This window comes from Rhineura floridana, chromosome 3, assembly GCF_030035675.1.
Source record: "Rhineura floridana isolate rRhiFlo1 chromosome 3, rRhiFlo1.hap2, whole genome shotgun sequence".
Taxonomy (NCBI): Eukaryota; Metazoa; Chordata; class Lepidosauria; order Squamata; family Rhineuridae; genus Rhineura; species Rhineura floridana.
In genome coordinates, this window is record NC_084482.1 from 207,139,383 (window position 1) to 207,152,047 (window position 12,665).

The 12,665-nt window shown below is 47.5% G+C and overlaps 1 protein-coding gene across 1 annotated transcript; it reads left to right on the plus strand.

Annotated features, from left to right (window-relative positions):
* The first annotated feature begins 4,313 nt into the window (after window positions 1-4,313).
* On the plus strand, window positions 4,314-12,352 carry LOC133381310 (zinc finger and SCAN domain-containing protein 31-like). Its single transcript, XM_061620279.1, has 4 exons — window positions 4,314-4,422; window positions 5,652-6,426; window positions 8,087-8,207; window positions 10,977-12,352. The coding sequence occupies exons 2-4, from the start codon at window positions 5,686-5,688 to the stop codon at window positions 11,768-11,770; spliced, it is 1,656 nt and encodes a 551-aa protein (XP_061476263.1). The 5' UTR covers window positions 4,314-4,422; window positions 5,652-5,685; the 3' UTR covers window positions 11,771-12,352.
* Window positions 12,353-12,665: the final 313 nt, after the last annotated feature.

Consider the following 12,665-nt stretch of genomic DNA (forward strand, 5'->3'; position numbering starts at 1 on the left):
TCCAATTTCAAACAGTAGATGGTCGAACCAGGTAAGTTCGTTACAAACCAGAGACGCTATATATTCAGCTTCTGAACTTGATGTTGCCACTATAGTTTGCCTCTTGCTGCACCAATCAATCACTGAATCATATAATAGAATGACAACACCAGTAGTAGACTTGCGGCTACTGGGATCGCCAGCATGATCCGCATCTACATAGCAGCACATACTCCCGTGTTTACTGCTGGACAACACTAGACCTTTACTGCTAGTACCTTGCAAATACCTCAGGACTCGTTTTATTCCTTGCCAATCTGTCTCAGTAGGCTGTTCTACTTTTCGACTTAAGATGCTAACAGCATTACAAATGTCAGGTCTTGTTACCTTAACAAGATATTGCAACTGTCCTATGATGTGTCTGTACCTAGCAGGGTTTTCACAAGCTGTCTCTGTGGTTTCTTGTTGAAATGATGTTGTCATGGGAGTCCCTACTGCCTTACATTCAGACATCCCACATTCTGCTAGTATTTGTTTTATCTTTCCTTCCTGTTTTAACATGAAACTCCCGTCTGAACCCCGTATGACCTCTGTACCTAAATAATGACTTACAGGTCCCAAACTTTTCGTTACCACATGTTGTTTCAGACTATTATGGAACTCTCTTTCGTCTTCCTCCCCATGGGAAAAGTACAGGATGTCATCTACATAAACTGGGCAGTATGTGAGCCCCCCCTTTGTTTCTTTCACATACACACAGGGGTCTGCCACACAACGCTTGAAATTCATTGACTGCAGAACATCATCTAATTTTTCGTTCCAACAGCGCGCACTCTGGCGCAGACCATAAAGGGATTTCTGTAACTTGCAAACTAGACCTGGCTGTGTTTCACATCCGGGAGGCTGTTCCATATAGATTTCTTCTTTTAACTCCCCATGTAAAAACACCGTGCCAATGTCATAGTGGCTTACATGCATGTTTTCTATGGCAGCTATTTTTAGCAAAACCCTGATTGACTCATGTTTCACCACGGGAGCGAAAACTGCATCGTAGTCCGTCCCGAATTGCTGTGTAAAGCCCTTAGCTACTAGGCGTGCCCTGTACCTTTGTATCTGTCCTGTACTCGACCGCTTATGTTTAAATATCCATTTACACCCTATAGCTTTCTTCCCTGGGGGCAGAGGTACTAGCGTCCATGTGCCATTTTTTCGCGTTGCTTCCAGCTCCTCTTTCATCGCTGCATGCCATTCATTCTGTTCGGCTATGGGTAATTGTTTTATATCCCCGAGGCTTGAGGGCTCTTTGTCCTGCTCTGTTTTATTAGCCACAACATCAGCATCAATCACTGGTGTCTGTGCTTTCACTGACTGCGTTAGGTTAATCCCTATTGAACCTCTATGTGTCCTGTCTGTGTCTTTACTGAGGACTCTCAGCTGCATATAGAACAGTGACTTCTTTACTATCCCTTTCATGAATATTTTTTCTCCTCTCATAATATGCACTGAACCCCTTTTGAACATTACAATGAACCCCATTTCATTGAGTTTCGACACAGCCATAATGTTGCTTTCAATGTCAGGAATAAACAGCACATCTGTCATTATTGTATTAAAACCTGCTAATTTCACTGTTCCTCTACTTTTGATAAGTTTCTTAGTCCCATCAGCCATTATCACATGATCCTCTACGTCACAAAATGTATGAAACATGGATTTATCTTTGATTATACTATTTGTTGCCCCACTGTCAATTGCCCATAAATCATCACAGTTATTTCCCTGCTCATTGTTAATACATTGCTTATTCTTACTAGCATAGATCACCTGTACACATGGTTTTCTTCCTCTTTCTCTTCTTCTTGCTTCACAATTCCTTTGAAGATGTTGCTTGGAACCACAAAAATAACATGCCCTTTGTCCATACAGTCTCTCTTGTGCAGCTTTGTTGTTCTGCTTTTCCACGTTGTGTTTAGACTCAGTCTTTTCCTGCTTTGCCATTTCCTGCCTCCTTTGAAATTCTTGTAAAAGTTTGCCTTCTATATAATCCATATTGAGATTTGCATCGTCCATTGCTTCCAAAGAGCTCACCAGACTATCATAACTTGAATCTAGTGAAGCTAATGTGATATACACTTTTTGCGTTTGAGAATGTTCAATTTCACGTTCTGACAACTCAGTAAACAGTCTGTTTATTTCCAACAAATGCTCTGACATGGTTGTATCTCCAGATAAGCGCATCTGATACAATCTTCTGGCAAGATATATTTTAGAACTAGCAGTCTTTTTCACATGAATATTTCTTCAAGTTTCCCAGGTTTCCTTTGCTGTTGTTGCATCACGCACGTGCAGTAATTGAGAATCATCAATAGCAAGAACAATTAACGCCTTTGCCCTCTCATCCAGCCTTCTCCAATCTGCTGGAATAGGCACCCCGGCGGGTGGGTCTTCTGCGATAGCTTTCCACAGGTCTTCTTTCACTAGAAAAGCCTGCATTCTCTGTTTCCAAGTGCCATAATTTTTCCCTGTCAGCCTTTCCAAGGGAATCCCGGCTGATAACGTAACAGACATACTTTCACTTTTCACAGTTCACCGCCTTTGTAATTAGAGCTTCTCACCTCTGTCCTTCAGTCAGGTTTTTTTTTCCCCACGGCTCTCTCACAGCTTTCAGCTCAGCTTTCGGTTTCTCCGTCTCTTCACACGCTTGTCCTCTTTACTCCTCTTTTGGCTTTTCTTCGGACATCTGTCTGCGCATCGAAACCATCCTCTGCTACCACTTGTTGGATGTTGGATCTGGCGCAAGCAGATGCCCAGGATGCAGAACAGTATAGTGACAGGCTAGATGCCAGTTGAAGGTATGAGCCAGACAAGCAATAAGTTTTAAGAGTTACTTTACTGACAATATATCACAGCTCTCTCTGTACAAACTCCTCGACCCCCACACTCACAAGTGTCTGCTGGCCCTCTATATAGATAAGGCCAGCTGCCCAAGCCTAGGTTGCTTAGCAACGTATCCTTGAAGATGGCTCGAGCTCTGCCAACTTTCGCTTCTAAGTCACGTAGCTCACTTGTGGAAATTTAACCTCTGCTTTCTCGGTTTAATAGCCAACACTTAACTCACATGAATTATTTAACTATTATTATTTAACTATCATGCAATCCAGCCAAAGAAAGAAATTAACAACCTATTTTGTCAAGATTTTTTTATTTTTATTTATTTCTGATTTATATCCTGCCCTTCCTCCCAGCAGTGGCAACCCAATTATTTGCATGTTTACTCATAAGCAAGCCCCACTGTGATCAATGAAGCTTACTCCCAAGCAGTAGTGTCCTGGCAAATTCAGAAGTACAGGGTCCCTTCATGATAGTCACAGCCACCACCACCCCCTTCTAAGATTCTAGAATAAACTGGCCAGGCTTGAATACTGCTTTCTGCTTCTCTGTCACTGTCACCACTTGACTGTCCTTTCTCACTCTCAGAGATATTGCTTGAATTACTGAATTCTGGGTCTACACGTTGATCTCCTGCTACTACCAAACTGCTTCATGATGTAGATGGGATGCTATCCTCAGGATTCACAGTCTCTTCTGCAATTACAGAATTCTCACTTTCCACAGCCTGTCTTGGCTTTTTGAAGTAGGAACTAATATAGTAGGAACTGCCTGCATAACTGACAGCCCTACAGCGATAAAGAAAAACACAAACCTTTTTAAAAAACTGCTGGATGCTTAGACTCCCCCACTTTTTTGCTGCTGGGTGAGGACAAAGGATTTGGAAGCATGTTAGAAGACTCTTCTCAGTGGCTAAAACACTCCCCTTTCATGCTGATTGGCTCATAGGATGCAGGAGATATGGGGACCCTGCAGGGACCTGGCTCCCCAAAAAGCAAGGGGTCTAAGATACACACACCCAGACCCTGAAAAACGACACCCCTGGTCCGATCTGGACATTTTTGCTTTAATTCTCTGCTAAAAAGGAAAACAAAACACACCCTGCCTTGCTTTCTTTGTTGCTGGGCTTCACTGCCCTTCAACAGATGTGCTAAAATATTACCTTGTGCATCTTTGCATCGCTTTGGAAGCCCCCGAGAGGGCAGAACCGCAGAAACTCCTTTCGAAAAACCATAAAAACGAGCCAAACCCTCCCACGGCGTCAAGCTGAGCAGAGTCGGCCCATCGCCCCGCCCCTGGGCAGGTAGCTCCGCCTCTACGCAAGCACCTTCCTATCCCCGCCCCCCCCCCGCTTTCACCAAGAGGATGTCAACACCAAACGCCCCTCCCTCCTCTGTCCCCTCCCCCGGAAACGGCCTGTTCTCACGCTCTGTCTGTCTCTCCCCCCCTCCCAATTTCCCCCGTCAGTTCCACCCCCCCTTCTTAAAAAGACTATTGTGTGTTTGGCGGGGGAGGGCACGGGATTGATTCTTTAAGGAGGGAGCCTGGCTCTGGGTGAGTTAAAACTGTGAACTTTGAGAGGTGATGGGAGATATTGACCGCAAAGATCATAATTTTCAAAATTATCCAAAGAAGTGGAGGGGTGGGAAATATTTAATCGTTTAAAAAAAATAAAGCAGAGAGAGGCAGGAGGGTGAACGACGGGGTTGCTGTTTGCTCTGAGTTGATGGGGTGGGGTATTCCTTTAACATAAGAACTTAAAATTTTGAGGGTCTGGAGATATATATGTGTGTGTCTCGTCAATCTTCCACACCTCTCTAAACGAAAAAGCTCCAAATACTGCAACCTTTCCTCATAGGGGAGTCACTCCATCCCCTTGATCCATTCTGGCTGCCCTTTTCTGAACTCTTTCCAGATATGTCTGGAAAGAGTTGAGAAAAAGGCAACCGGAATGATCAAGGGGACGAAGCGACTCCCCTATGAGGAAAGGGTGCAGCATTTGGAGCTTTTTCGTTTAGAGAGGTGTGGAAGACGGTGTCTGGTGTGGGGAAAACGTGGAGAGTTAGAGGTTTTTCTCCCTCTTTCATATATGGCTAGAATTCAGGGACTATCCCACAAAGCTGAATGTCGGAAGATTCAGGACAGACAAAAGGAAGGATTTTTTCCCCACACCGCGCAGAGTTAAAACTATGGAACTCGCTTCCGCAAGAGACAGTGCTGGCCACCAACTTGGCCAACTTTAAAAGGGGATTAGGTAAATTCATGGAGAAGAAGGCTGTCGATGGCTCCACCACCTCTCTTGTCGGAGGCAGGAAATGCCTCTGAAGGCCAGTTGCTGAGAATCCCCAGGCGGGAAAGGTGCTGTTGCACTCAGGTCCTGCTTGGGGGGTCGTCCCACTGAGGCATCTGGTTAAGCCGCTGTGAGGAGAGGATGTTGGACTAGATGGCCCACTGGCTTGAGTCAGCAGAAATTGAGCACATGCGCACTAGACACATAGGTGTGTGGTGAATTGTTGAGTGTATAGAGAAAACCTTGATTTGGGGAGGGGGATGAAATTGCTGGTGTACAACCCTTCCTCCTGTTTCGACAGGCTTTCTGGATGAATGGGCCTCTGGCATGGGTGTCTATTTTGTATTGTTTTGTTTTTATCTTAAATAATTCCGCTGTGTGTGTGTTTTAAACTGTTGTTTTGCTCTTGTACACTGAGATGCTTGTGTAGAAGGCGAAGAAGAATAAGACTAATCAATCTTGTTGGCTTGTTCTTATATGCCCTTTTCATTAGAGAGGTCTGTGGGATCCGCCGAGGGGTCACCGGGATGAAAATGGAGGAGCAGGATTTGGTCAACTCCATGGTAAAGGATGGTTATGAAGGGGTAGGCGCAGCACCTCATGTCCTGCAGGCCAAGAGTTTCAGGGAATTCCACCCAAGGAGACCGGAAGAGCAAATCAAACAGGAAAAAGACGAAGGACCATTTCAGAGGTGGGAAAACCAATGGCAAGAGTTCCTGAAGACGGTGGAGTCTCCTTGCTCAGGCTGGGGGGTCCCCCAGTTGCCAGAGGAGCCCAGGCCGTGGGACGACACCAAGGGCTTCCTGGCCGCTTTTGAGCAAGTGGCCGAAGCCTGCAGGTGGCCCAGGGAAGAGTGGGTGACCCGGCTCCTGCCGGCTCTCCGTGGAGAAGCCGAGCAGGCCTTCGACAGGCTGGAGGGGCGAGACAGAAAGGATTATGAGAAACTGAAGGGGGCCATCTTGCGACAGGACGCCATGCGCCGGGAGAAGCAGCGGCAACACTTCCGGCGCTTCTGCTACCAAGAGGTGGAGGGGCCTAGAGGGGCCTACAGCCAGCTCTGGGAACTTTGTCGCGGGTGGTTAAGGGTTGAGAAGCACTCCAAGGAGCAGATCCTGGAGCTGCTGGTCCTGGAGCAACTCCTGACCATCCTGCCACGGGAAATGCAGAGCTGGGTGAGGGAGCACGGCCCGGAGACCTGCGCCCAGGCGGTAGCCCTGGCCGAGGATTTCCTGCTGAGGCAGCGAGAGGCCGAGAAAGAGGAGAAACAGGTGAGGCCATTTCATCACAGCATGGGAAAGTAGCTTATACTGAGTCCGACTGTTATTCCATCTAACTCAGCATTGTCTGCTCTGACTGGCAGGGGCTCTCTGGGGTATTTAACAGGGAGTCTGTCTGAGCCCTAAGTGGAGATGCCGGGGACTGAACCTGGGACCTTCTGCATGCAAAGCAGATGCTCTACCTATTGAGCAAGGGCCGAATGGCCAAGGAACAGGGGAAGTTGCCTTACATTAGTCAGACTGCTGGTCCATCTCGCTCCATATTGTCAACACCAACCAGTAGTAGCTCTTCATGGTTTCAGGCAGAAGACATTTCTAACCTCATCTAGACATGTCGGCAGGGGTGTAGTCGTCCAGGGTCTCAGACGGTCTTAGATCCTTTACTTTTTTGGGAGCAGGGTCCCTATGTCTCCAGCATCCTGCGAGCCCATCGGCATGAAAGTGGAGCCTGTTGGCCACTGAGAAGAGTCTTCTAACATGCTTCCTTGTCCTTTCCTGTGGATTGTAGCCAATCGGAGTGAAAGGAGGTAAGTCAGCCACTGAGAAGACTCTTCAGTAGCTAACATGCTCCCCTTTTATGCTTATTGGCTCCTAGGGATGTCTTATTGTGGGAGCAGGCATTAAGAAGGATATTCTCAACTTGAATGAATGGATTCCTGCATTGAGCAGGGGGTTGGACTGGATGGCCTTGTAGGCCCCTTCCAACTCTACGATTCTGCGATTCTGTGAACTCAGCAGCAAAAAAGAGGGAGAGGCAGCTGTGACTAACACTAAGAGCCCCTGCACTTCTGAATTTGCCACTGCACTACGGCATGTCGGGGACTGAACCTGAGGCGTTCTGCACGTAGAGGAAATGCTGTGTCGCGGAACGACAGCCCCTTCCCCAAGAGGCTAGGAATGTGGGAAGCTGCCTAGCTTGGTGCATCAGCTATGCATACGGAAGGTCCCGGGTTCAGTCTCCGGCATATCCAGGTAGGGCTAGGAATGTCCCCTATCTGAAACTCTGGAGAGCTGCTGCCAGTCAGTGTAGACACTACTGAGCTAGATGGGCCAAAGGTCTGACTTGAGCTAAGGCAGCTTCCTCGGTACCTAATCTTACCCTTCAGCAATTCGGCTGTCCTTAGAGGGCAGGGCAAGGGCTAAGGGGCTTGATTACAGGAGGAGGTCTGGGTTGAATGTTAAGAGAATCATCTTAATGGTGAGAGCAGTTTCAGAATGGGACCAGTGACCCAGAGGGGTGGTGGGCCCTGTGAGTTTCTGTTTGGAAAATGATGGTCCTTACAATCCCTTCCTCCCAGGACATTTTGGACTCTGCCCGTTAAAAGCTGCCCTTTGAATTGTGTCCTGCAACTACCGGAAACCGGGACCCATCTTGAAGCAGCGGTGAAATAGGTTTAAGCTAAGCCCAGGAACTCCATTCCCACCCAGTAGCCTGACATTTCCAAATGCCCTCCAAGGGCCGACCCACGTATAACCTGTTGCAGTAGTCCCACCAGGGTATTAGCCAAAGCGCGGCTGTCTGTGGCAAGGTCATCCTTTTGCCAGGAGGGGACTCGAATGGTGCACTGGCTGCGTTTGGTGCGAGGTGCTCGCTGCTCCTTGGGAAGTTCAGCCTCATCACAATGTTGCCATTTCCTCCCCCGCTCCCCAGATCCTAGTGCCGTTTGTGGAGGTGGCTGTGAGTTTCTCTGAGGCAGGGCAGGGCCCGTCTGATCTCAAGTCGACAGAGCTGTGCGTGGAAACGAAGCAGGTGGCTGACCCCATACTTTTGGGTAAGTACAGTCCCTTGCCCCCAGGTTCTTGGATGCTCTTTCCCAAAGATTTCCGGAGGGGAAGCTGTATTAGACACAATAAAAACCATTCGAAGAGTCTTGTTACCTTGGCTCAGTTTCTTGGTTTCCCAGATTTCCCAAATTCCTCGAGCCTTTGGTGAGCTTACAAAGTTATCATTGGCCCCCAACCCAAATTCTTAGGAATGTAGATGAAATACAGTCAGGATCTGCCTGCCTGCCTGTCTATCTAATCTACAGTGCCTTACGAAAGTAATCAAACCCCTGACCAATGCTCTCATATTACGGAATTACAAATGGTACATTGTAATTTCGTTCTGTATGGTATTTTATTTTGAAACACTGAAACTCAAAATCAACTATTGTAAGGTGACAATTCCTGAATGTTTGTATTAACACCTATAGTGGGGCAGAGAACCATTTTCGAGGAACAGTCTGACCTTTCATTTTTCCTCTTCCCTCCCCATATTTTCTCCTTGTGTGTTGTATCTTTTAGGGCAGGGATTGTTTTGGGGAGCCCTTTTGTTTAAAGAGCAAGGTAAAAATATTTGAACTAAGCAAAGAAATAAATAAAATGAAGGAATCCATAAAAAATTTATTGCCATAATTTCAGAGCACCATATTTACATTTGAGCATCATTTGAGGAAAGACTACAGTTGCTTTCCATGCGAAACATCCCAGGTTCAGTCCAACCATCTAGAGAAAGGGCTGGGGAAAGACTTATTGGCTGGAACCGTAGAAGCTAGCGACAGTCAGTGCCGACAATATTTATTTATTTATTGTTTGATTCATATCCCGCCCTTCCTCCCAGCAGGAGCCTAGGGTGGCAAATACTGAGCTAGATGGACTAACTGGCTAAGGGTGCAATCCATCTTCTATTTGCTCTGGCCAAGTTGGATGTGGCAGACCTCTGGCTGAGCCGGCAAGCTCCTGGCGCTGCTGGGCACTGCTGGCAGAAGCCCCTCATCTGAGCTGGGGTGCTGCTGGGACCCTGCCTGCTCAGCTAGGGAGTCTGCCAGGGACAGGCAGACAGCCGGCAGAAGGCCCCCAAATGGGGCATTCCGGGGTGTGTGGCAGAGGTGGAGCCGAGGGGGGAAACTCCTACATTGTCCTCCTTGCGTTCGGGGCACTCCTGTGGGTCCCAATCCAGGTAAAATGTCTGCCAGCCAATAGGCTGGTGGAGTAAAATAATTTCTATGGTGGTCAATGGAGAGTGCTTACTCCCTGGTAGGGGTATTTGTGGGAGCCGGCGTTTGCTTTTTTGATCCCCGCATGTGGCTCCCGACTGAGCCAGCGTTCAGCCAGCAGAGCGGCTCCCGAATGGGGAGTGGATGCCGCAGAGCTTCCTGCCGGCTCCTCCTCTGCCGGCCCCCCCTCCCGCCGGCTTCCCATGATTTGGATTGCTCTACCTGGGTCTGACTAGGTACAAAATCCCTTAGGGAATTCCCTCCCCTTAAATATTAGACAGGTGCCATTTCCGTTGTCTTTTTGGTAATAATTGAAGACCTTCCTCTTTCATCGAGCTTTTTAAGTGGAGAACTTACCTCAGTCTGTCTCTCTGTTGGAACTGTTTGTAAGATTTTTTAAAAATATATAAGATGTGTTGTTTTTAAGATGCTTTTAGTGTTTTATCGTTTGTTTGCCGCCCTGGGCTCCTCCTGGGAGGAAGGGTGAGATATAACTTAAATAAATGAGAGAACCTTTTACATTCCTATATGACATATTACCAGATAAAAATCAAAAATAGTTGTTTGTGTTCGTTCAGCCTCACAAGCACACACAAAGCGTGCACTCTCTCACACACGACCCGCGCCCGTTGCATATTCTCTTGCCTACTTTCTTGAGCAGTTGCAAGGCTCGCCTCCCAGCTGGTGGCAGCCATCTTTGTTTCTGGCCTGATTCTTAGATGTTCTGGAGTTTCGGTGCCGCCAAGCGCCTTCTCTTTCGGGGTGTTCTAGGACTGCTACACTGGTATCATCTCTTGAAGGAGGGTGGGCAGAAGGGAGATGTAGCCCCGGATGAAGAAGCATGGGCCCTAGGGCCAAATGAGCCCCTCCAAGCATCTCTGTCAGGCCCTCTCCCCAGGCCATACCCTTCACTGGCCTTGCGTCTCACCCCCCTCAAGAGTTTTGGTCTGGCTGGAATGACTCCTTGAACTCTGATCGTGCCTTTTGCTTAACTGAATGAGGATAGAGAGAGGGAGGTGGGTGAGTGTGTGGGGAAACTAGTATTTCATTGCTCTGCCTCCTTTGGCTTCTGGCCCCGTCCACCATAAGGTTGCCCAGAAAGGAATGCAGCCTTCTGGCTGGAAAAGGTCTCTCTCCCCCCACCCCCAATCTAGATCTCCCAGTATATTGCTGGAAGATTCACAACTGATTGGCAACCATTGGTGTAGTCCAGGGTACGTCTTTGGGGCAGACCTCTACGGTCCCATTCAGCAGAATGAGTGGGTTGGCTGGAGGCAGTGATTTTAATTTCTTGTAATGCCCCAGAGTGACGCTCTGCAGGTGCATTGTGGGAAATTAACATGGTGGTTAGACCCAGCTGCCTGTCAACTCTGATGTGGGTCTAGCCATAATTTTTATTTTTAATGGTGGGCAAGGCAGTCATCAGAACCTTGGCTCTGTAGCTCCCCAAGGATACCAGATAGCACTGCTGGGCCTGACACTCCATTCCCCCTATAGGCCAGTAACTTCTGTGGGTTTATGTAAAAGGCTGAAGTAGTGTTTTTTTTTTCTTCCTTTGAACAGATTATGAACAGGTTGGTGAAAGAGAAGAAAAAAAATACCAGCTTGAGGATCTTAAGCCAATGGAGCCATCTCGAAGAATAGCTAGGGAGAGTTTTCCCCATAATCAAATCCAAGGGGGAGCATACGAGGATGAACATGGACCACTTGGGCAGTTCGGTGACCATTGCCTTAGGAATGTGATGGATAGATCTGTTTCCTCCATGTCAGACGAGGAGGCCTTTGGTGAAAGCCTCCAGTGGAAGAAATCAAACTCACTCAGTGGTCCCGAGGAAGCTTTCAAGCGGGGCTCTGATTTTGTCAAACACGACAGAGCTGATGCTCAGGAGGGGTCATACCAGTGCACAGAGTGTGGGAAAATTCTCAGTCGTAAGGATCACCTCAAGAGACACCAGCAGATCCACACGAGGAAGAAGAAACCGCATCAGTGCTTGTATTGTGGGAAGTGCTTCCGGCAAAAGTCAGACCTTATTTTTCACGAGAGAATCCACACAGGGGAGAAACCACACCAGTGCTCTGTCTGTGGGAAGAACTTTAGGAGTACTTGCCAGCTGATTGTCCATGAAAGAATCCACACCAGAGAGAAACCTTACAAGTGCTCTGCCTGTGGGAAGAGATTTAGCCAGAACGCAAACCTCACTGTGCATCTAAGAACCCACACCGGCGAAAAGCCATACAAATGCTCTGTCTGTGAAAAAAACTTCATTCAGAAATCACACCTTATGAAACATGAGAGAATCCACACACGGAAAAAGACCTGCAATTGTTTAGCTTTGAAAGAGCTTCCATCAGAATGAGCTTCTTTCCACAGCATGACTGCTGTGCTTGCGGAAAGTACTTCATTTGCAATGTGTACCTTCTTTCACATGAAAGAAGCCACAGGGAGAAGAATTAGATAAGCACTTGATATGTAACACAAATTTTTGGTCATAATTTTGTCCTTAGCAGACATCAAGGAACCCATCTGGAGGAAATTCCAAACAATGGTGGCTGGTGCCATTTGAGAGTGGTAAGCGGGGAAAGCAGGGAGGCCAACAGCGGCTGGAGCCAGAGTCAATGACAGGCAGAATCAACTAATTCTAATTTTGTCTGCATCCTCCTTCCTCCTGAGCTCTCCAAGGGCAAAACTGAGGCTAAGGAGGAGGAAGCTGACAGCCGGTGGCTCTCCCTGGAGTTTTAAGTAAGAAGGCAGGCAGGTGGGGGTTGGCTGAAGGCAGACTAAGGTTGGTGGGGCCAGGACTGTGGAGTCGGAGTCGTGGAGTCGGAGTCGGGAGCAATTATGGGTGGAGTCGGAGTCGGTAGAAATGTTCCAACTCCGACTCCTTCATAAATGGCAAATGTATATTAACTAGTAATAACAGATTTACTGTAGTAAACTGGTAGCACAATGCATTTCATCACCACCACATGAATCCAGAGCTTGGAAAAGTTACTTTTTTGAACTACAACTCCCATCAGCTCCAGGGATTGGGCTCGTGGGAGTTGTAGTTCAAAAAAGTAACTTTTCCAAGCTCTGGATTCACGTGGTGGTGATGAAATGCCTTGTGCTACCATTTTACTACAGTAAATTTGTTATTACTAGTAAATTTGTTATTACTAGTTAATATACATTTGCCATTTATGAAGGAGTCGGAGTTGGACAGTAGAAAAATAGAGGGGTCGGAGTTGAAGGTCTGGCGTACTGACTCTACA

What these genes read in the sequence shown, in the direction of transcription:
- LOC133381310 (XM_061620279.1), top strand. Translation starts at nt 5,686, where the DNA reads ATGAAAATGGAGGAGCAGGATTTGGTCAACTCCATGGTAAAGGATGGT. An exon ending in CCGAGAAAGAGGAGAAACAG is followed by an intron (nt 6,427 to 8,086) that starts GTGAGGCCATTT and finishes CCCGCTCCCCAG; the next exon opens with ATCCTAGTGCCGTTTGTGGA. An exon ending in GGCTGACCCCATACTTTTGG is followed by an intron (nt 8,208 to 10,976) that starts GTAAGTACAGTC and finishes TCCTTTGAACAG; the next exon opens with ATTATGAACAGGTTGGTGAA.